General features: G+C 32.9%; 2 protein-coding genes, 1 long non-coding RNA gene and 1 pseudogene across 3 annotated transcripts; 3 read left to right on the top strand and 1 right to left on the bottom strand.

Moving 5' to 3' along the window:
- The first annotated feature begins 2,587 nt into the window (after positions 1-2,587).
- On the top strand, positions 2,588-5,111 carry LOC114368560 (annotated as a pseudogene).
- A 1,770-nt stretch (positions 5,112-6,881) lies between these two features.
- Positions 6,882-8,137, top strand: LOC114367090 (probable phosphopantothenoylcysteine decarboxylase). Its single transcript, XM_028324187.1, has 2 exons — positions 6,882-7,205; positions 7,613-8,137. Exons 1-2 carry the CDS (start codon positions 6,894-6,896, stop codon positions 7,919-7,921), a joined length of 621 nt encoding a protein of 206 aa, XP_028179988.1. The 5' UTR covers positions 6,882-6,893; the 3' UTR covers positions 7,922-8,137.
- Positions 8,138-10,841: 2,704 nt separating this feature from the next.
- Positions 10,842-12,849, bottom strand: LOC114367175. Its single transcript, XR_003657135.1, has 2 exons — positions 12,719-12,849; positions 10,842-12,177 (listed from the first exon to the last, which is right to left on the bottom strand). It is a non-coding gene; the product is annotated as an uncharacterized LOC114367175 (long non-coding RNA).
- A 4,576-nt stretch (positions 12,850-17,425) lies between these two features.
- Positions 17,426-18,741, top strand: LOC114367060 (cucumber peeling cupredoxin-like). Its single transcript, XM_028324146.1, has 2 exons — positions 17,426-17,754; positions 18,018-18,741. Exons 1-2 carry the CDS (start codon positions 17,559-17,561, stop codon positions 18,449-18,451), a joined length of 630 nt encoding a protein of 209 aa, XP_028179947.1. The 5' UTR covers positions 17,426-17,558; the 3' UTR covers positions 18,452-18,741.
- The last annotated feature ends 2,122 nt before the right edge of the window (positions 18,742-20,863 follow it).

Here is a 20,863-nt window from a genome sequence, read left to right as displayed (position 1 = left end):
GAGAAGATAACTATATTTTTTATTGTTAAATTTTTAAATCTTTCTGCATCATCAATCATTTTATTATGTACCATGATTCTGACCATTGGATTAATTTTGGCATTGTAGGCCATCTCACACCAAATGCCTAGACCTGGACGAAAAAGGGAGGTGGGCAGAGAAAAGAAAAGATGAACTGAGGAGAAGAATGGAGGAAAAACTCAGAAGAAGTGAAGAGGAAGAAGAAAACTTCCCTTTTTATAGTTTTCTGGAATCTTTTGGTGATCGAAAGGACGCACCGCTTTAGATTGTTGGATTGTTTCCAATCAACAGCTGGGAAGGACGCGACCTTTGGTCATCCCAACCACGTTTAGAAATTCAAAGGACTCAATCATTGCGCCTTTTCCGAAAACACAACAGATGAGAACATTGACAAAATGTTTCTTTGAATGCCTTGCCATTCGAATCCGACACTTAACGATCAAATTTACCTCCATGGACTCGGTAAAATGATATCTCTCTCGGACTAGACCCCCACCAGACCAATAAATGAATAATATTCAGATTCGGCTAGATGGCAATACCCTAGAAGAGAAAGCTTATATAAAAGCTCCTACAGTCAATTTCAGAGCTTGGCGGCATATCTACTACATAGACTCGGCAGCCTCTATACTCGGTGGCCGGTCGAGTAGTATACCCTGATCCCGAGTATCTAGCAAATTTAAATAAGAAAAGAGAAATTTTATTATCTTTTGTCAAAAAGATGAAGATAAATCCTCAATACCAAAAATTATTTATTATTAGAGAAAAGATAAGATCATATCTTTCTGATTTACATGATCTTGGAATGGTGATTGAGATAAGATAATTTAATCTCACCTCTATAAAAAGGATAATCACAGTTCATGTAAATGTAACACCTTAAATTCTTTTTTTTTTAATTTTGCTTAAAAAGTATTTAAATAATGAATATTACATAATACACATCATTAACTTTAATTTCTATTTCTAAGTTGGCAAAATATCTCATTAATTTTCTTTTTATAAATAAGATGAAACAAAATAAAGTAAAATAAACACATTGCTTGAATAAAGTTTTCGCCTCACAATTAAATTCATAAATAAATAATCGTAGATTTATACTATGAAGCCTTTATAAGTAAATAAAGCAAAATAAATAGTGTCACAATAAAAGAATTTTGGATACAGCCCAAAGTGTAAAAGTAGTGAAACGATTGATATGCATATGCTCCATATAAAAAGAAAGATTTTCAATGAAGATCGTGCCCCTCAAATATACATCAAAATATCAAAAAAGATATTTAGGATCAGAGCAGATAACTATTCAACTAAAAGTATTTAACTACACCTAAGGTACAGACATAGAAAGGTAATCAATCCTCCTCAAATGAAGGCTCTAAGTCTTGTGGCAGCTCGTAATACTCTTCCCCTTCCTCGGGTGTCATGTCGGTGTGATCTCCTTGGTCCTTAGTGACATGCACGGGACGTACTAACTCGAATCTCCAACTCAGGACATTACCTCTCACATCAAACCTCACTAGGGTCACTATGAATTCTTGAGCATCATGAGACACTTCCATGTCTAGATAAAAACGGATGTCTTTAAACCACTCTAGTTGCCTGTGAGGCGTAAAACCCCATGGAATGTAGCAGTACCGACGATGATCAATGGTGATGGGCATGATATTTGGTTTATCTATCGATACCATATGGACCAGAGTGTGACACGTATAAATTGGCGTGCGCGCGTGTATCCCGACACAACCACATTATTTTTGTTTTCCTATTATGCCAAGCTCGCAGAGGGTGCAACTTCCTTGACATCTCCTGAACCTGAAAATTGTTGGTTGTAGGAGTGAGTCCTCCGCTCCACAAACACTACAACAGACACAGTCAAACAACATGCAACCTAATTAACCACTATGTGTGGTTTCTTTAAGCAAACAACACTCTTGAGATCCTAAAAGCGCTACTAACACACTTATCACCTATTAGGGCCTAACCTCTATCACCTATCCTCCTAGGTCTGATGGTATATCATGTAGATGATAGTCGAGAGTGATTGCCACATATTGATATATCATACACCAATCCCTAAGCTCCTAATTTTCTCTGTGTAATTTTTTCTGTCGGTCTGAGTTGTAATTTTTGTCTGGGTGTTATTGTAAATGATTCTGATTTCAACGTAGATATTGATGTTTGCATACTTCTGTGATTCTAATTTGAGCATCAAAGTGTTTTCGCAGGTATCCCATTAGTGTGTCAAATGGTGAATCATTTTATTTTATTTTATTTCTTCGTTCAAGCAAATCTTCTTTGGTTTGTCTTGGACTCAACTGTGTTATTTTTGTTTCCATATAAACTCGTCAAAATGGATCTTGATTTCTCATCCTGATAAATGGTGTATGCTTTTTACATATTTTTCATACTCATTGGATGAAAATCCCACTTAGCTATTTAATGTTGAATATGATAATTAGAGTTTTTGATCCGTGTATGTGTGAATATGAACTTGTGATGGTTGGTTTTCTAATTCTTTGCATTAATGTGGACATATATAGATATATTGTTGAAATATCTGTTGGTGATGGATTGCTTAGAGCCAGCAAGTGAAAAGGCGAAAAAAGCCGAGGCAAAGTGTGCTATTCCAAGGAAGCCTCGGATTCTACTTGCTGCATGTGGAACTATTGATGCTGTGAAATTTGTTCATTTTTGTGATTGTTTTGCTGAACGGGCGGAAGTAAGAGCAGTTGTCACAAAATCATCTTTCATTGGTGCACAAACATTTCCAAGGGGTGTACTTGTATATGGTGATGAGCATCAGTGGCCTATTTGAAAAAAGATAAATCGTGTGGCTCACATTGAGCTTCGTAGATGGGCTGATGTCTTGGTCATTGCTCCACTGTCAGAAAATACTCTTGGCAAGGTAATCAAACTGATCAGTTACTTTGACCGGTTTTGTCTCTTTCTCTCCACATTAATATTGTCATGTAATACAAACGCTACCATGAATTAAACAAGTTGGCTTGTGTAAAACTTGCCTTTTTATGAAATTAAGATGAATCATCTATATTTTATGTATGTTCCTAATCATCATGTATGGAGGGAATCCATTTTCTTCACTACTAGTAGGACTCAATATTGATAAAAAAAAATTGCTTTTCTCTTGGCCGGTTCTTGTGACTTAACAGTAAAAAGAGAAATACTGGCAACACTGAGATATAATCTTAAACATATTTTCTTTTATTGGTTGAAATTTATTAAAATTACACAATTATTTTGTGAGTCCCATGTCATTTTTAATGAATCTTTGATTTTATAATTTTCAATAAACTCCAACTAATTAAAGACAATGTGTTACAAAGTGTGTTCCTAACAACACTCCAATAAAAAAGGAACCGAATCTGAAGTTTAAGTACATAAGTTGTAGTTGCCAATTGCCTCTTTCTTCTATTTCTTACTTGTAGAAATACATGTTGCTGTAGATAGAGAGAGGGCTGTGGCAATCTGCTGACATGCGTTGTGAGAGCATGGGACTAGCATTTTGTTGCACCATCCATGAACATTTCTATGGGGAGAAACCCTTCCTGAGAACATACTTGCATTGGCATTGATGAGCTTGGCATCACTCTCGCCCCAGCTAGTGGGGAATATGAGCATGGCGCAATGGCTGATCCTTCCACCATTTCCTCAACTGTGAGACTTTTTTATGAGCAAAAGATGCGGGAAAGGAATAATCGTGGTCAGGTTTAGCAATTTTGACTTTGACCATCATTATATTATGGTATGCAAGTCAGGACCCTTCTTTGTCTTGGCTTCTTTTTTTACCATAGTGAGATCATATATATTTGATTTGATAATAGTCTCACTTAGCAGTATCGTTATGTCTCCTCAGTTATTAATTTAGTGTTGAATATGATAATTAGAGTTTTTGATCCGTGAATGTGTGAGTATGAGCTTGTGATGGTCAGTTTTCTAATACTTTGCATTAATGTGGACATAGATATTGTTGAAATCTGTTGGTGGTGGATTCCTCTGAGGCAAAACCTAAGTCAAGAGTTGAGGCAAGAAGAGCTGAGTTAAGAGCTAAGGCAAAAGCTATTTTAGAGAAGCCTCGGATTCTTCTTGTTGCTGCTTTCGGAAGTGTTTGTGCAGTAAAATTTGCAAAAGCTATTGTTTGTTGTAGTTTTGCAGAATAGGCTATAGTGAAGGTAGTTCTCACAAAATCAGCTTTGTGTTTTATTGATGAACAAATACTTCCTCAGAATGTAACTGTATATCGTCATGAGAAAGTATGGAATATTTGGAAAAAGCTAGGTGATCCTCTGCTTCAGGTTGAGCTTTGCAATTGGGTTGATATGATGATATCATGGTCATTGCTCCATTGTCAGCAAATACTCTTGGCTAGGTAATCAATCAAATTTTGCTGGTTTTGCCTTTTTCTATCTACATTGTCATGAGATGATGAATAATTTATTATATATGTGCCAAATCATCATGCTTGGATTTTAATCTTCTCTATTGTTGAGTAATATTACAATGTGTTCATGTTGGAGAAGAAAAAAATGCAATTTTTACTAAGGACTCGCTATGATTAGGAATGACATCCTGTAATATGTAACCGAGAATACCTTGTTACTGTTGTAAAGACTAGTTATGATTAGTGATTAGTTGTAGAAGTAACAGATTTAACATATTCACACAATCAGTTGATTAGAAGTTTAGAACCACTGAATGAAGATTGTACAACTCATCATATTTTATTTCGTATATCCAACTTAAAACGCACATATGTTGCCTTTTTCTTGGCCGTGTCCTATGACTTAACAATAAAAAAGGATCCAAATCTAACGTTTACATCATGTAATTGAGTTGTGTGCATGTTTCTTCTATTTTAAGTACATCATTTATAGGTGTTGCTGCCAATCATTCTTTTATTTCTTACTTGTGAAAACATGTTGTAGATTGCGGGAGAGTTGTGTGATGATCTTCTGACATCGATCGTGCTAGCATGGGACTACAAGAAGCCACTTTTTGATTTGATCATAGTTTCATTGAGCAGTGTGTTTATGTCTCCTCCTAGGGTCTTGCTTGTGCACCTCTATACTTAGATTTTAACTGTAGATGTTATGCTCTTCTTGATATACACACATTGCATTGTTCACTGTCGTATCATTAAGTACGAAATACGAATGGCAAACCAGAAACCAGTTTCAATAATGTTTATTGGTATTTTTGTTTTTGCTCACTGGTATGGGTACGAAGTAACCTTCGCCATACGCAATGATTAAAGGTATGTTCCAATCTTGATATTGGGTATGAAATAAATCGTGTTGAGAGAAATAAATATAAATATATCATGATAATAAACTGAAATAATAATCTTATTATAATAGAGAAAAAAAACAATGGATACGAAGTTTTTTTATAATAGAGAAAAAAAGTTATGCAGAATAGAATTTTTTTATATAATTATTTAATTATAATTTTTTATGTATGACAAGTTTATTAATTTTTAAAATAATTATATTAAAATAATTTAAACGATTAGTTGAATTACTGTATAAAACTTACACCTTCATTATATAAACTTTTTTCTCATTATAATAAGTCTTTTTGTTATGGTTAGATTTGCACATAAATTGTGTTTCTCTTTCATGATGTTTTATTGGTTTATTCATTTCAGTGTGATATAAATTACTCTCAGTTTATTCTCATACCGGTATAATTACATTGTCAAATTTTCCAATTGAACATGGCAATTTATTACTGTCACGCATATCATTTGCGGTCTAAATTGAAAGTAAGTCCTAAATTATAGGAATTATGATAACAGTAAATTATATAATTTAGAGACTAGATTTTCCAAAAATAAAAATATAATTTAGAGATTATAATAATAATAATTGTAATAAGTCAGAGACTAATTTATTCGGGGGAACTTAAATTCAGAAATTTATTTATTAGTTAACTAAATCCAGTTAGCGCCTTTGTAAAAAAAAAAAAAAATCAGTTAGCGCCTCACAAATCGAGGGAATAAAATGAAGTCTTATTCAATACAAATGTTTAACTCTCACAACACAAGGTGAACAAAAATCCATAGCTTCCTCTGAGAAAATTCAAAAATCTTGAACCTGGTTCTTTCTCTGTTCTTCTGATTCACACTGCTGCAGTAAAGGGAAAGAAAAATTCGTCAGAGATACAAGGTGATGGAACTAATTCTTCTTCACTTTCATTAACTCTTTTGTTTTCTTTCTCTGTTTTGTTTTTGCATCATTTGGTTTCACCCCATCAGCGCTCAATGCTTCAAAATCGAGTCTTTGATCGGAGTTTCCGAATTATACGCGATTTTCAATCATGGGTCATGCACTTCTTTTTTGTGTCGTGTGTGTATGACATAATGAATTCGTCTGTTTCAAGATTCAGTTCTGTCTCTTGTTGTGATCATGCAAGGTTCTGAAAATGCCGTAAAAGGTATCAAATGGTGAATCATTTTTCTTCTTTCCAATTCTGTGTGCAAGCAAACTTCTTTGGTTTGCCGTGGACTCAAGACTCAACTCAACTGTGTTATTTCTGTTTTTTTTTTTTTAACTTAACTTTCTTTGTGGTCACAATCACTTTTTTCTTTCTTTCTTGCATTGTATGGATAGTAGAAACTAGAAACAAGTCAACCTTATGCTCGCTTTGTGCATCACTCAAAAAGTATGAAACAAGTCAACCTCTGACTGGGACTCTCTCTCTCTGGTTGAAATCTTGTATGTTTAAAAATTTGTAAGAAATTAACAAATAACATTTGCCGTAAAAAAAAAAAAAAAAAAGAGCATGTGATGGTTGGTTTTCTAATACTTTACATTAATGTGGACATATATAGATATTGTTGAAATCTGTTGGTGATGGATTGCTCAGAGGCAGGGTGTGCTATTCCAACGAAGCCTCGGATTCTACTTGCTGCTTGTGGAACTTATGATGCTTGTAAATTTAAGGTTGTTCATTGGAAATTCGCCGAATGGGCAGCTGAAATAAAGGTGGTTATCACAAAATCAGCTTTGCGTTATCATGGAACTCCCAGGAATGAACTTGCATCTGTTGATGAGAATGATTGGCTTACTTACAGAAGGCCAGGTGTTGCTATGCTTCACGTTGAGCTTCGTAATTGGGCTGATATCATGGTCATCGCTCCATTGTCAACAAATACTCTTGGCAAGGTAATCAATCAAACTTTGCTGGTTTTTGTCTTTTCCTATCTACATTGTCATGAGATAATGAATAATCTATTATATATGTTCCTAATCATCATGCTTTGATTTTCATCTTCTCTATTGTTGAGTAATGCAATGTGTTCATGCATGTTGGAGACAGAAAATGCAATTTTTATTATATAAAGACATGCTATGGTTAGGAATGATATTGTGCGATCTATGTAATGGAGAATACCTTGTTGTTACTGTTGTAAAGACTACTTATGATTAGTTAATTCGAACCGACTCATATTTTATTTCGTATATTGAATTTAAAATACACATGATTCATGATTTCGCATATGCATGAATGCAGTTAATTAATTGCCTCTTTCTTCTTCTATTTCTTACTTGTAGAAATATGTTGTTTGTAGATTGCTTTAGGGTTGTGTGATAATCTTCTGACAAGCATTGTGCGAGCATGGGACTACAGGAAGCCACTTTTTGTTGCACCATCCATGAGCACTTGTATATGGGAAGACTTTTTCACAGAACGACATTTAAATGCAATTGATGAGCTTGGCATCATTCTCATCCGACCTGTATCTATTACAACAGCTAGTGGGGAACGTGAGCATGCAATGGCTGAGCCTTCCACCATTTGCTCAGATGTGAAAGCCTCTTATTATAAGCAAATGCAAAAGATGATGCAGAAAGAGGCTAGTACTACTAGTACTAGCTAGTGCTCTCAGGTTTGGCAACTTTGAATATGGTGTATAAGTGTGGATAATGGATGGCTTCTTACTAGGACCTTTTGTCTTGGCTCCTTTTTTATTTGATCATAGTTTCATTGAGCAGTATCGCTTATGTCTCCTAGGGAGTTGCTTCACTTGCTCTTGTGCACCTCTACTTAGATGTAAATGTAGATGCTATGCTCTTCTTAATAAACACACATTGCACTGTCACATCATTAGGTACGAATGGCAAACCAGTTTCGGCTATCTTCCTTGATTAGTGTGTGTGTTTTTTTATCAGTCCTTAGTGTGTGTTTCAATGTGCAAAATTGATTTTAGATGAGCTGATTTAAAAAAAAAAGTGTAATATTTTTACTTTTGAAAAAAGCCCATAACCGTATAAAAATATTTAAATTAAATGAAATAGATAATAAAAATATTAAGTTACATTAAAACAAATGAGTAAATATAACAGGCAAAAGATCCAAATTTAAACTAATTTTACATTAAGCATAAACAACTTGATTCAGCCTTATTATGATCTTTCTTGATTACAAGTAATTTTATTTTAACAACAAAGCATACTGATTTTAAGTCAAATCAAGTTTGACTGAACTCGCCGTAATTTCATCACCAAACTTGTTGAAATTGCTACAAATTTCTATAATATTCTTAAATATAATATGTATGAAAATGGTAGAATATCCTAGAACTATAGTGTGTATGAATATGATAGAACAATCTAGAACTATAATGTGTATGAATATGGTAGAACAATCTAGAACTATAAGTGTATGTATAAGATAGAAGAACCTAGAACTATCATGATGCTAATCTATCATGAAAACTTTAGAAAAACCTAAAATAATGTAGAAACATTCACCACCATTGAGAGGTTGATGACTTGAGCCTATAAATAGGCAATTGGTATGTTGTAATTGATCATCTAAGAAATCAATGACATAACCTTCTTTCTAAAACAATTGTCTAAAACTATCAACTATCATCATACCAACAGTGGTATCAGAGCTACGTTCGGTCATACATTAGGCATAGTTATATTACCTACCTACCATTCTAAAATCCTCCCAACTACTTCAAAAATTTCCTTTGTACTATTAACCCACTCCAATAATATTTTTTCTTAAGCTATGGATAACACTACTCAATCGTCAACTATTTATCTCCTTATCTTCAATGGTGAAAATTATGGTTTCTGACGTGTTAAAATGGAAACATATTTTCCATCTCAAGATTTATGGGACATAGTAGAAGAAGACTTCACCGTTCCCGCGGATACTTTAGCTCTTAATGCATCTCAAGAAAAAGAGTTGAAGAAAAATAAATGGAAAAATTCAAAGGCGTTGTTCACCTTGCAACAAGCGGTGACTGATCCAATTTTTCCAAGAATTATGGGAGTTAAGACTGCCAAATAAGCGTGGAACACATTGCAGGAGGAGTTTCAAGGAAGTGTTAAGGTACGTTCAGTTAAACTTAAGTGTAATATTTTCACTTTTGAAAAAAGCCCATAACCGTATAAAAATATTTAAATTAAATGAAATAGATGATAAAAATATTAAGTTACATTAAAACAAATGAGTAAATATACCAGGCAAAAGATCAAAATTTAAACTAATTTTACATTAAGCATAAACAACTTGATTCAGCCTTATTATGATTTTTCTTGATTAAAAGTAATTTTATTTTAACAACAAAGCATACTAATTTTGAGTCAAATCAAGTTTGACTGAACTGCCGTAATTTCACCACCAAACTAAATATATATATAATTAATAAATTTTAACATTGATCCTGTTCTAATCAATCAGGGCATGGCGATAAAATAAACTAGTTGTTATTTACGAATGTTAATGATGACAGTGGATATGGGTATTAGGTACTTATTTGTATTTTTTTTGGGGGGCTTCTCTTGAGTGTAATATACCTATGTGGAGAAGACAGTATTAATGTGGAAAAAGAGTATCAGAGAAGAAGAAATACATATTTTATTGAAGGCAAAAAGAATATTACAATAATATCTTATTAGATCAATTGGTATATTACAACCATGTATATGCAACTGCAAGGGATACTTAAAACAGATAAAAACTGAGAAGGGATCATTTAAATATGATTTAAATATATATCCATGTTTGGTATTTAGTCGTTAATAAATTTTTTCTTTAAATCTAATCCCTAATATTTTAAAAGTTTTATCTTACTCCTATTATTTTGGATTTGTTATATGCTTACCTGGTCATTAATAAGATAAGTAGACATGTATCATGTTGTGCCACATGTATTTATTGTGCCACATGTACTTGCTAGAATGAGATTACATGTTTTTAAAAAAAATTTAATTAAAAACAACATCATTTCTGCAAGCTCTTTCTTCCTCTTTTTTGCAACCTCTCCATGCATCACGTTACCATCGAACAACGTCCCACACCACCAAACTACAGATCGTGACGCCAGAACACCACCACGACATGAACACGGTGCGTGAACACCACCATCGTCTCACACTGCCATCGTGCCCTCGTTCACGTGTGCGAACCCAGTGTCATTCTTTATATATATGATTATTCCATAGAAGACAGTAACAATTCCTTCCGTTTATTTAATAGTTTAGTTGCTACCGTTCTTCAACATGCATCTATATTTGGATGTTGCAGGGCTAAGTTATCTGGATGCCTATTTGTGTGATAAAGTAACATGTGAAGCTCTGTTTATAAGTACGCTTATTATTTGTGTGTATTGTGTTTGACTTGTTTAAGAATAGAATAGCTCACACATTAAGTCTGAGTCTAAAAATAAATGGATTTTCTGTTAACAATTGAACATTATTATAAATAAAAGTTTGGTGCAAGGTATCCACAGGTTCAGCGGATGATTAATTTCCATTAATTATAAAATCTGATTGATCACATTCAGTGGAATCTTTGATTCGAATCACATTTTTCTCATTCATCTCTTGTGAAGTTACATATACATAAAAAGCAAGCATACATAGGATTGGTTTTTGAAGGATTGTTATTGCTCCCACTACTGCTAATCACAGCACTATTGTTTTGGTTAGAATTAGAAAATTCAATTGTACAATCAGAAATACTAAGATTAGGTCCCCACCCTTTTCCTTTGGCATCATCAAACATGGTCAGGATGGAACGTTTGGGCACCTCCATCACCCTTGTCACCGCTATCACTGCGAATCTTTGTTACAAGAGAGAAAACACCATGAGAACAAGATGCAGGCACAAAATAGTGCTTGACAGTGATCATGTAAGGAAGCATTTCATCATCATCACTTCTCTTTGTCCTCAAGGTGACTATAAGATTCTTTCGGCCACTGTCACGTCCATAAAAGAAGGAGTAGGACTTGAGAACCCCGCCTTGCTCAATAGGGCTTCTCTTCTCTGGAAGTTGCTGCATTCACTTTGGTCCATCTAGACTAATGTTTGCTAAAAGAAGACCTTGATCTTCGACTCTCATGTTCATCTGAAAATGAAGGTTCTTTTTTTCATGGCTTGATGCGTGATCAAGGATTGTGATGGACCCACTCTTGTTCGTGCTTGCTGCTGTAGTTGGTTTTGGTCAATTCTAGTTCGCTGGTTGTCCTTCCAAATGAGAAGTACTCTGCACTCCAAAGTTTCCATAACTTCTTCATCAGACCCTTTGAGGCTATTTGTTTTGAGTAGGACAGCCACGGAGGAATCATCAAGAGGAAACCGCTCAGAGTAATTGCCACTGGGAATGTTTCCCATGGTGGAACCTTTGTGTCTACACTAGATGTGATATACAATGGTGAATATTAGTACTCTGAGTTGTGTGGCATAGGTAAGACAAAACAAAACCTCTAGTAATGCAGAGAACTAAAGATCAGGAATGTTGAAGATAATGTTGCGCAGATTAGAATCCTCTGAAGTGAGCCTTATTATAGTGAGTTTAATTATTCAGTGGATCCCCTAATCCGTGTTGTGCAGGTAAACAATGATAATCATATAGAGACCTTTAAGTCAGTATGGTAAAAAAATTACTGGATTTTACAAAAATAATTCTTTTATTTTTTTGGTGTACTACAAAAGTCTAATTCTAGTTCATCATGTAACTGAATTGTTCTCAAATTCTCAAAAGCACAAGGGTGACACCACTCCACATTTAACTCGTCATGCAACTGAATTATATTCTCAAAGGCATGAAAAGAATGACTCCACTACTCCACAAATTTTAGCATCCTTCTGTTCTTAATGACACTTGAATGGCACCTAACAAAGATTTGGTAGAGATATAAAAGAGAAGTATCAACTATTGCTCATGGCAAGTAGGTTGCGTCGAATAATAAAGAAATGAGTAGTGTCATCCCACAAGAAATTAATTGAGTCAATTATCAATTACTACCAAATTGGATTACTTGAGCAATAAAAGAATAACAACACTAATGTGAATAAAAAAAATTCACATATATGAAAGAAATTAAATAATAATCAAGAGTGATTAGTGAATTTTTGTGGGATATATATGTGTGTGTTTGTGTGTGTAAAGTGCGAATGCAAGCTGAGTTCAACAGTTCAAGTTGCATTGCATTCATCACGTCCTAATCAAGATATGGCAATAAACTAGTTATCTCTGAATATTCATAATGAGTACTGGATAACATAACTCAGTTCTTAATGCTAAAAGGATGCGTTAAATTAAAATAAAAAAGCATTTTGCATGCATGTATTTCAGAAGCATTTCTCCTGAAAAAAATATCAACCTTATCGATCACACATTTGAAAATAAAAGAAAACAATAATAAGTCCACACCTTAATTAATCAAAGGAAATCACAGTCGAGGATCCAAGAATGGGGGTCGGTCATTTGTCTTCTATTGAATCTAACAAAAACAAGATGAGTGTTTGGAGAGAAGAGGGAAGGGACGCATTAGTGTTGTGCACTTGTGCATGAAAAGTGAGTAATCAGTTAAAGAACCAAGATATTTATTCTTGAACTTAAAGTCCAAAGAGAATATTATGTTTGACTCTCACGAGTGGTTACAACAAAAAGATGCTGTGATTAGAAGGTTCTTCCCAGAAAATTCGAAAAGCTCGAGCACCACCCCATTAACGTTAAAAGTTTCAAAATCGATTCTTTGATCGGAGCTCCCAATCTTTACGTAATTTTCACTAATGGGTCGTACACTTTTTTGTGTGTGGTGTGTATGATAGAATAAATTCGTTTGTTTCAAGATTAAGTTCTGCCTCTTTTTGCTGAGTGATTATGCTCAGAATAAATTCGTCTTTTGTTTGTAGGTGCAATCAAATCTTCTTTGGTTTGTCACAGACTCAATTCTAATATCCGGATTTGAATAGCCAGGCTATTATGGAATTTTCATTAATATCTTGCCTTGTTTTGCTTCAGTTAAAAAGGAGTATTTTCTGACGAGATTTCTGCAGTTTCTACAAAATATATGGTTTTCAATTGTTGTTGTCAGTTAAATAAGGATAGAATAATGGTAGCGAAACTGTGAGGAAAAATTTCTTATAACAAATTTATGTCATTCTTTATATATATGATCGTTCCATTGGATCATAGAAGACAGTAATATATAATTTCTTCCATTTATTTAACAGTTTAGCTGTTACTTTCTTCAACATGCATCTATATTTGGATGTTGCAGGACTAAGTTATTTGGATGCCTATTTGTGTGATAAAGTAACATGTGAAGCTCCTATTTATAAGTATGCTTATTATTTGTGTGTATTGTGTCTAACTTGTTTACGAATAGAATAGCTCACACATTAAGTCTAAGTTTGAAAATAAATGGATTTTAGATTAACAATTGAACATTGCTATATAAATAAAAAGCAAAAATTTGGTACAAAGTATTTGTCAATTTTGCTAATAACTAATCTTCATTGCAAAGTGTGGTTGATCACCTTAGTAATATCTTCTCTTCTAACCAGGTTTTTTTCAATTACAAGGCTTAGAACCTGAGACCAGAATCGATCCCAGTTCTATTCAGACTAAATATTTGTTGGTTTTTTACTACTATTATTAATTTGTTACGTGTTGTATTCTCTCAATTTTATATATGGTCAATATTGGTCATTAATACCTCTATCAACTTGAGAGTTGTTTCCACAACTCATGCTTTTCTAAGATGCAGCACTCTAAAACGCCAGGAATCAAGTTAGAATAGGGAAAGAATCGTATTGAGAATGTCATTCTCTGTTACGTGACTCATTTAAATCTCAGGATGCGCTTTTACAATGCAAAGGAATCAAGGATCATTGCCTCTAGTCAAGAATGAAGCATCAACCTTACGCAATCACTTTTATTCCTTATTCCGAGTGTGGCATCAATTGTTTACCATTATCTTTACGCGGGCACGCAAGAATAAGTGAATAAAGAAATGCAGATAGAGAACAAAAGGTCAGGAATGGTTGAAGAACTATTTCTTAGAAAATAATAGAAATAAATAAGAAGAAAATGTAAAATCTCAAACTAAATAAAAGAATAATAGTAGTAATACAATATATAATAAGTACAAAGGAAAATAATTTTAAAGGAGAAGTTTTAAATAGTCTTGGCTCCTTAGAGAGAAAATGTCTCATTAGTAGAAGAATCTGATTGTGTTGTGCTTCTCTTACAAGATACGACAACTGGCTGGCTCAGATCATGTATAACGAAATGATCTTCTAATCTTTTCTTAACACCAATGTTCTTTCTCTAGCAAAGTAATTTTTATAAGAACGAAAAGAAAAGAAATTTAAAAAAAAAAGAAAAATTGATTCACTAAAAGCAAAATCTAGGAATTTTAGTTTTACGTAACAAATATTTCATTTTATAAAAAAAATTAATATAAGTAATATATTTTTTATAAATTTTAAATTATAAAACAAATATAGCCTTAATTATCTTGAACTAGACCTTTTTTAACTGGATTTAGTACACAACCTCTATAAAATTGGTGTTCATTTAAGTTCTAATAAGTGGTTGTAGGTTACACAATTTTGCGCATGTATCTTATTTCATGAGTGTCACTTGGAGATTAGCCCTTATCTCACAGGGACGACCCACCAGGGAATTCTCAAAGAGTGGTTTGTGATCCCACCATTGTCATTGGATTCATTAAGAGGTATTTTTTTTATAAAAAAAACACATATATAAATACTTCAACCTTAATATTGTCACAATTTATAATACATCTTGTCATAGGAATTAGAAACGGAACAACTCTGTAAAAATTTCTTTTTTGGTGTATTTTAGTCAACAAACAATTTCATTGTTACCCGTCGAACTTCATTCATAGGATCACCAATCACACGGAGACGAGTGTCCATTATTGTGACTAAATAATGAGCTTTAGTTTCATTTTCCTCGACGACTCAAGTACTTGTTAATGTGTCAACCCTTTTGTAAGTAAATCCGTAATATTGTTTTATGACCTGGGTTAGGATCATCTTCAAGTAGAAAAGAATCAAATTCATAACAAAAATCCTTAACTTTTTTAGATTTTTTACTAATGAACTTATCTTTCCCAAACTATAAATTCAAACACAATAGATGGATATTGAATTTAGTTCATCATATATAATAATTGCATAACATAACATGAGAACAATTAAAAACATTGAAAGAGTGACATCGATCATAGGATATCACCAAAATTATTTATAAGTAGAAACACTCAACATATCACGTGTGATTACACTGAATAATCAAACTTCAAATATTTTTACTTTTAATACTTTAATCAAGAGCATATAGGCATACTACTATGTAGTGTCCAATGAAAAGAAATTCATGAAATACTAGAATACCATATTAATAATAGAAACATAGTGAAAAAAAACTTTGGTACTACAAATATATTATAACTTATAAAAGAAGAATACTAGTAGTGATAGACTAACAATGTATCAATATCAATAATAACTCATGTATGTAGCCATAAATAAAGGAGTCATAAGTCTCAAGTAAACTCTCAATGCATTCATATTCAAATTCTTTGCGAATCCTGGTTAACAAAGAATACATCATAGATGAATATATATATATATATATATATATATATATATATATATATATATATACCCATTTGTGAATCCATGTGGCTTAGTAACACATTAAGAAGAATTAATTTTCTCAATCTCAAATAAACTGTTGTCACAACTATTTATTTTTTTAAAAAAAAACTAACTCAAGAGATTATGATGTCTTTGTGTACAAGTAAACAATTCCACCATCTATAACTCATACTAAATAAACATTAATGTTCAAATCTAACTCAACATAGATACTTAAAATACCTTCTTATATTTAAACAAATATAACATGTGAATTTATATATATATATATATATATATATATATATATATATATATATATATATATATATATATTACTTTTAAGGAAAAAAATTTATTCACAAGTAAATTTATGGTAGACATATTATTAATAAAGGAATAAGACAAAAAAAATTGTCTAAGATGATTAGAAAACAAAATAAAATAAAATAAATGAGAAGATGTAAAGTTTCAAACTAAATAAAAAAAATAATAGTAGCAATATAATTTTTAGAATATGACATAACATAGGTTAACAATGGAATATAACGTATAATAATTTTTCTCATGCTATTGAAAAGGCTTTGTTCCAGTTGCCTTTTGAAAATTCATATGAAGTCTGAATTTTGCAGTTGATAATTTTACATTTTTACTTGTTTCGTAATTTCAAGAGAAATAATTATCTCGTAAAATTGTAAAACTAAGTGACTATTTTAAAGAAAAACTAATACCCATTACATCCAAACCCGTAGTAGCATCTTGCTCCAAGAATTTTGTATGTCTCAGTCTATGAGCATAAGTCCTCCAGTAAAAGTGGTGTAACAAGGCAAGAAGTCTGACAAAAAATGTAATCCAAATGGTAAGTGCATAAGATCCAACTACCAGTGATCATTCATGCACGCATACTAATATAGCACCATCCTTATTTATAATTAGAAATCGGCCTACCCTTCTAATAAGCTTCTTCTACCTCTTGATTCTAGTACTTCAATTTTCTTTATGAAGAAGGTACTTCAATTTTCAAATTAATTTTAAAATTAAACATGCGTTCATGGGGGAAATGCCACAAGAGAACGAAGAAGGCTTAACGCCCCAAAAGAATAATTTAATATGAATTCGGTTGTCGATCAAACACGAATGCACCATTAAAAAACAACTCTATATTAAAAATACAATTGCTTTTTGACTGCAAAAATACAACTACTTTAACAACTTAAAAAAGTATTATCCAAACGACAAAATAAAAAATAATAATAAAATATTTTAATCATTAATGCATGTAAGAAAGTTTAGAAAGAGAAACACCGACTCTGGCCATGCTTGCTTTGACCTTCTGAGGTCTTCAAAAGTGGAACCTACGTGGTAAGCACCAACTCTCCTTACACCAAATTTGAATATTAAGAAATTAAACGAAGATTTTTAATTAAAATGAAAATTTTACTTTGATAATTTTTACTACTCCTGTTTAATTTAAAGCATTTATCATACATTATCGAGAGATTAGGATATCACCATAGGTTCCTCGTTCTCCCGTTAGGTAAAATATATATAGCCACACAATTTACAAATTCACTAAAACACATCTTCTAACACCAATGGCGCCACCCATCGCGGCACAACTCCTGGCCTTCGCCCTCCTTGTCACCGCCGTCTCCGCCGCCGAAACCGGTTACCACAACCATACTGTCGGCGGCGGAACCGGCTGGTCCTTCAACTCTACCACCAACACATCCGCCACCAACTACTCTTCTTGGGCTTCAACTCAAACCTTCGACCTCGGCGATTATCTCAGTAAGTATTCACTCTTTTCTCTTCTCATTACATTATTATTCTACTTTTTATAACACGACGTCGTTTCGTTTAACACATTTATTACCTTCAGTTACCCTCTTCCATTGCCGCGAAAACAAATGCAAAATGAAAATGAAATCAAATCCGATTGAATCTCAAAATTCATCGCGAATTTCACTTTTCTCAACTCTCTAAAGAGTTTCATGAAGCAAGCGCGAAAATCTAATTCGATTTTCTGCTTTTTTTTTTCTTCTGATTCTTAGTTTTCAATACGAACTCGAACCAAACGGTGGTTCAGACATACAACAAGACGACCTATCTGAACTGCACCGCCGATTATTCCGACAATGGAACCTTCGTGTACAACGGCGGAAGCCGTGGTTTCGGCGAAGCGTTGACCGTCGTTGTTCCGTTGACCATAGTTGGACCGAACTACTTCTTCTCCGACGCCGGCGACGGTGTGCAGTGCCAGCGCGGCTTGGCCTTCGAGATCGACGTCCAGCGCGGCCTCGGCTTGCCGCCGAGTCTCAACCAGCCGCCTCCGCCGCCGTACCAGGAGCCTCCGGGTCCCGACGCCGCTCAATCTCCGCCGATCACGGTGGCGCAGTCTCCCAGCGGCAGCGCTTTCGCGAACCTCGCAGACGTGCGCGTGGTTGTTTACGGCATCGTTCTGGGGTTGCTGCTGCAGTTTCTGTGAGGAGGAATAGGTTAGCTTACGGTGGGTGCGCAATATTGGATATTTTTTGTTACAGCTCAGAGTTTCCGCGGACGGCGAAATATTGGACTTGTTTTTTATCATTTCCTTTCACATTTCGTTCATTTGTGAGTTTTTTTTTTTTTTTAATTCTTTATAGTTAACAGTATTTTGGATAAGAAGATCCTATGCTTTTTCTTAGGGGAACTGTAGAGAAGTGGAAGTTGTTGTAATTTTTGGTTGTTGCACGATACTTGGAATAATAATATTTTCTGGGCATTTTTTTTTTCAAAGTTTGGTAAGATGTGCGAAAAGAAGAAAAAAAATGATAAGGTGAATAATGTATGACTAGAATTAACAAAATTAAAAAAGTCACTGAAAACTGTAATTTATCATCACCCACTTTAGTCTAAAGTTACATGCAACAACATCCGACATAAGTCATAATATTAATATATGTTCCGGTTCTAAGAAGATTATAAGTAATTAATTTAGGGACATATGTCTAGGGATCTAGATGAAACAAATTATAATATCGTCATTTTTTTAATTTTGATAAATTTAAAGACAAATTAATCATTTATTCTAATTAATTTAACCGTTAATTTCATCCACATCATTACTATATGCTAGTCATATCAGCCACACCTTGCGATAAGCTTCAAGTTTGTTATGAATGGTCTGAAACATAAGCAAAATTTGGTCCTCAATGGAGTTAAGATTGTATAGTGTTCGTATGTGATAGTTAATGCAGCCCAAACCCTTTTCAATTAGATATTGAGCAACTCTTGATGGACTAAATTTTTCTACACCTACGGTGATTCCGGGAATGAAACGGAGCTATGATGTCAATCATAGACAAACGTTATGTCTTAATCAAAATTTAAGTTAGCCTTTTTCTCCTTCTCATCATGAACTAATTGATGTGGAACAATGAAATGATGTTTTTAAGTTTAAAAAAGTCGTAAGTTAATAACTTGAGACCGCTGAACTATAAAAGGCCTATTAGATGGCTTGATAACAAAAGCTTTGGCCTTTTAGTCGGAAGTTGCACTAAACTAAACCTTTGTATGGGCCAAGCCTTGTGCATTTAGAGTGTTGCTAGGTGCACCCAGTATTATTGCTGGTGCACCCAGCATTCTAAAAAAATGATAAATACTTGGTTTTCCTCTTCCGGATCAGGTTGATTCGTAAGAGACTTCCGGATCAACTTGATCTGTAACTTCCAGATCAACTTGATCCGTAAAGTTGATCCGAAAGAGGAAAAATAAAAATTTTGTTAATTATAATATAATTAAATATATTTATTTATTTTATTAATTATAATATATTTATAAATATTGATTTATTATAAATAATTAATGCTAATCAATCATAACCATAATTCATGCTAATCAATCAATCATAATCATAATTCATGCTAATCAATCAATCATGCTAATCAATCATAATTCTCTAAAAGAGGATATAAATAATTTCAGAGTTAGCAATTTTTAGAATCAATCAATCATGCTAATCAATCAATCATAATCATAATTCATGCTAATCAATCAATCATGCTAATCAATCATAATTTCCTAAAAGAGGATATAAATAATTTCAGAGTTAGTAATTTCAAAAACTGCATTATGATTGCTAACTTGAAATTATTTATATCCTCTTTTAGAAAATTATGATTGATTAGCATGATTGATTGATTAGCATGAATTATGATTATGATTTATTAGCATCAATTATTTATAATAAAACAATATTTATAAATATATTATAATTAATAAAATAAATAAATATATTTAATTATATTTTAATTAATGAAATAAATATCTTGTATAATTAACAAAATTTTATTTTTCCTCTTCCGGATCAAGTTGATCCGAAAGTCTCTTCCGGATCAACTTGATCAGTAAGAGACTTCCGGATTAAGTTGATCCGGAAGTTTCGAATTAACTTGATCTGGAAGAGGAAAACCAAATAAGGGTAATTTTATCATTTTTTTAGAATGTTGGGTGCACCAGCAATAATGCTGGATGCACCTAGCAACACTCGTGCATTTATCTAACCTAGTTATATCCCTAATGAATGAGTTCTTTTGTCTTTTATTAACTATAGGATAATAAAGTTCATCTTACCTTTAAACTCTTGAATCGGTCAAATAAAGATTATCATGTAAATACATTAGTATCCAAAATATTTTTACCATCAAAATAATTTTTTAAAATAATTACTAATTTTATTTTCTTCATATAACTGTTTTAATCATTTATAAGGACAAACATATGTTTTCATTTTTAATAGTCTACTTTTATTTCTTCTAAAAAAAACAGTGTACTTTTATTTTAAATTCCTTGGGTAATGAAATTAATATGACTCATCCTGATTCATTATGTTTTATCCTCAATTTTATTATGAAATAAT

This window comes from Glycine soja, chromosome 9 (genome assembly GCF_004193775.1).
Source record: "Glycine soja cultivar W05 chromosome 9, ASM419377v2, whole genome shotgun sequence".
In the NCBI taxonomy this organism is placed as follows: Eukaryota; Viridiplantae; Streptophyta; class Magnoliopsida; order Fabales; family Fabaceae; genus Glycine; species Glycine soja.
The sequence above is the reverse complement of the archived record's forward strand: the minus strand, read 5'-3'. Positions and strand labels throughout refer to the sequence as shown.

What these genes read in the sequence shown, in the direction of transcription:
- LOC114367090 (XM_028324187.1), top strand. Translation starts at nt 6,894, where the DNA reads ATGGATTGCTCAGAGGCAGGGTGTGCTATTCCAACGAAGCCTCGGATT. An exon ending in CAACAAATACTCTTGGCAAG is followed by an intron (nt 7,206 to 7,612) that starts GTAATCAATCAA and finishes TGTTGTTTGTAG; the next exon opens with ATTGCTTTAGGGTTGTGTGA.
- LOC114367060 (XM_028324146.1), top strand. Translation starts at nt 17,559, where the DNA reads ATGGCGCCACCCATCGCGGCACAACTCCTGGCCTTCGCCCTCCTTGTC. An exon ending in CGACCTCGGCGATTATCTCA is followed by an intron (nt 17,755 to 18,017) that starts GTAAGTATTCAC and finishes TCTGATTCTTAG; the next exon opens with TTTTCAATACGAACTCGAAC.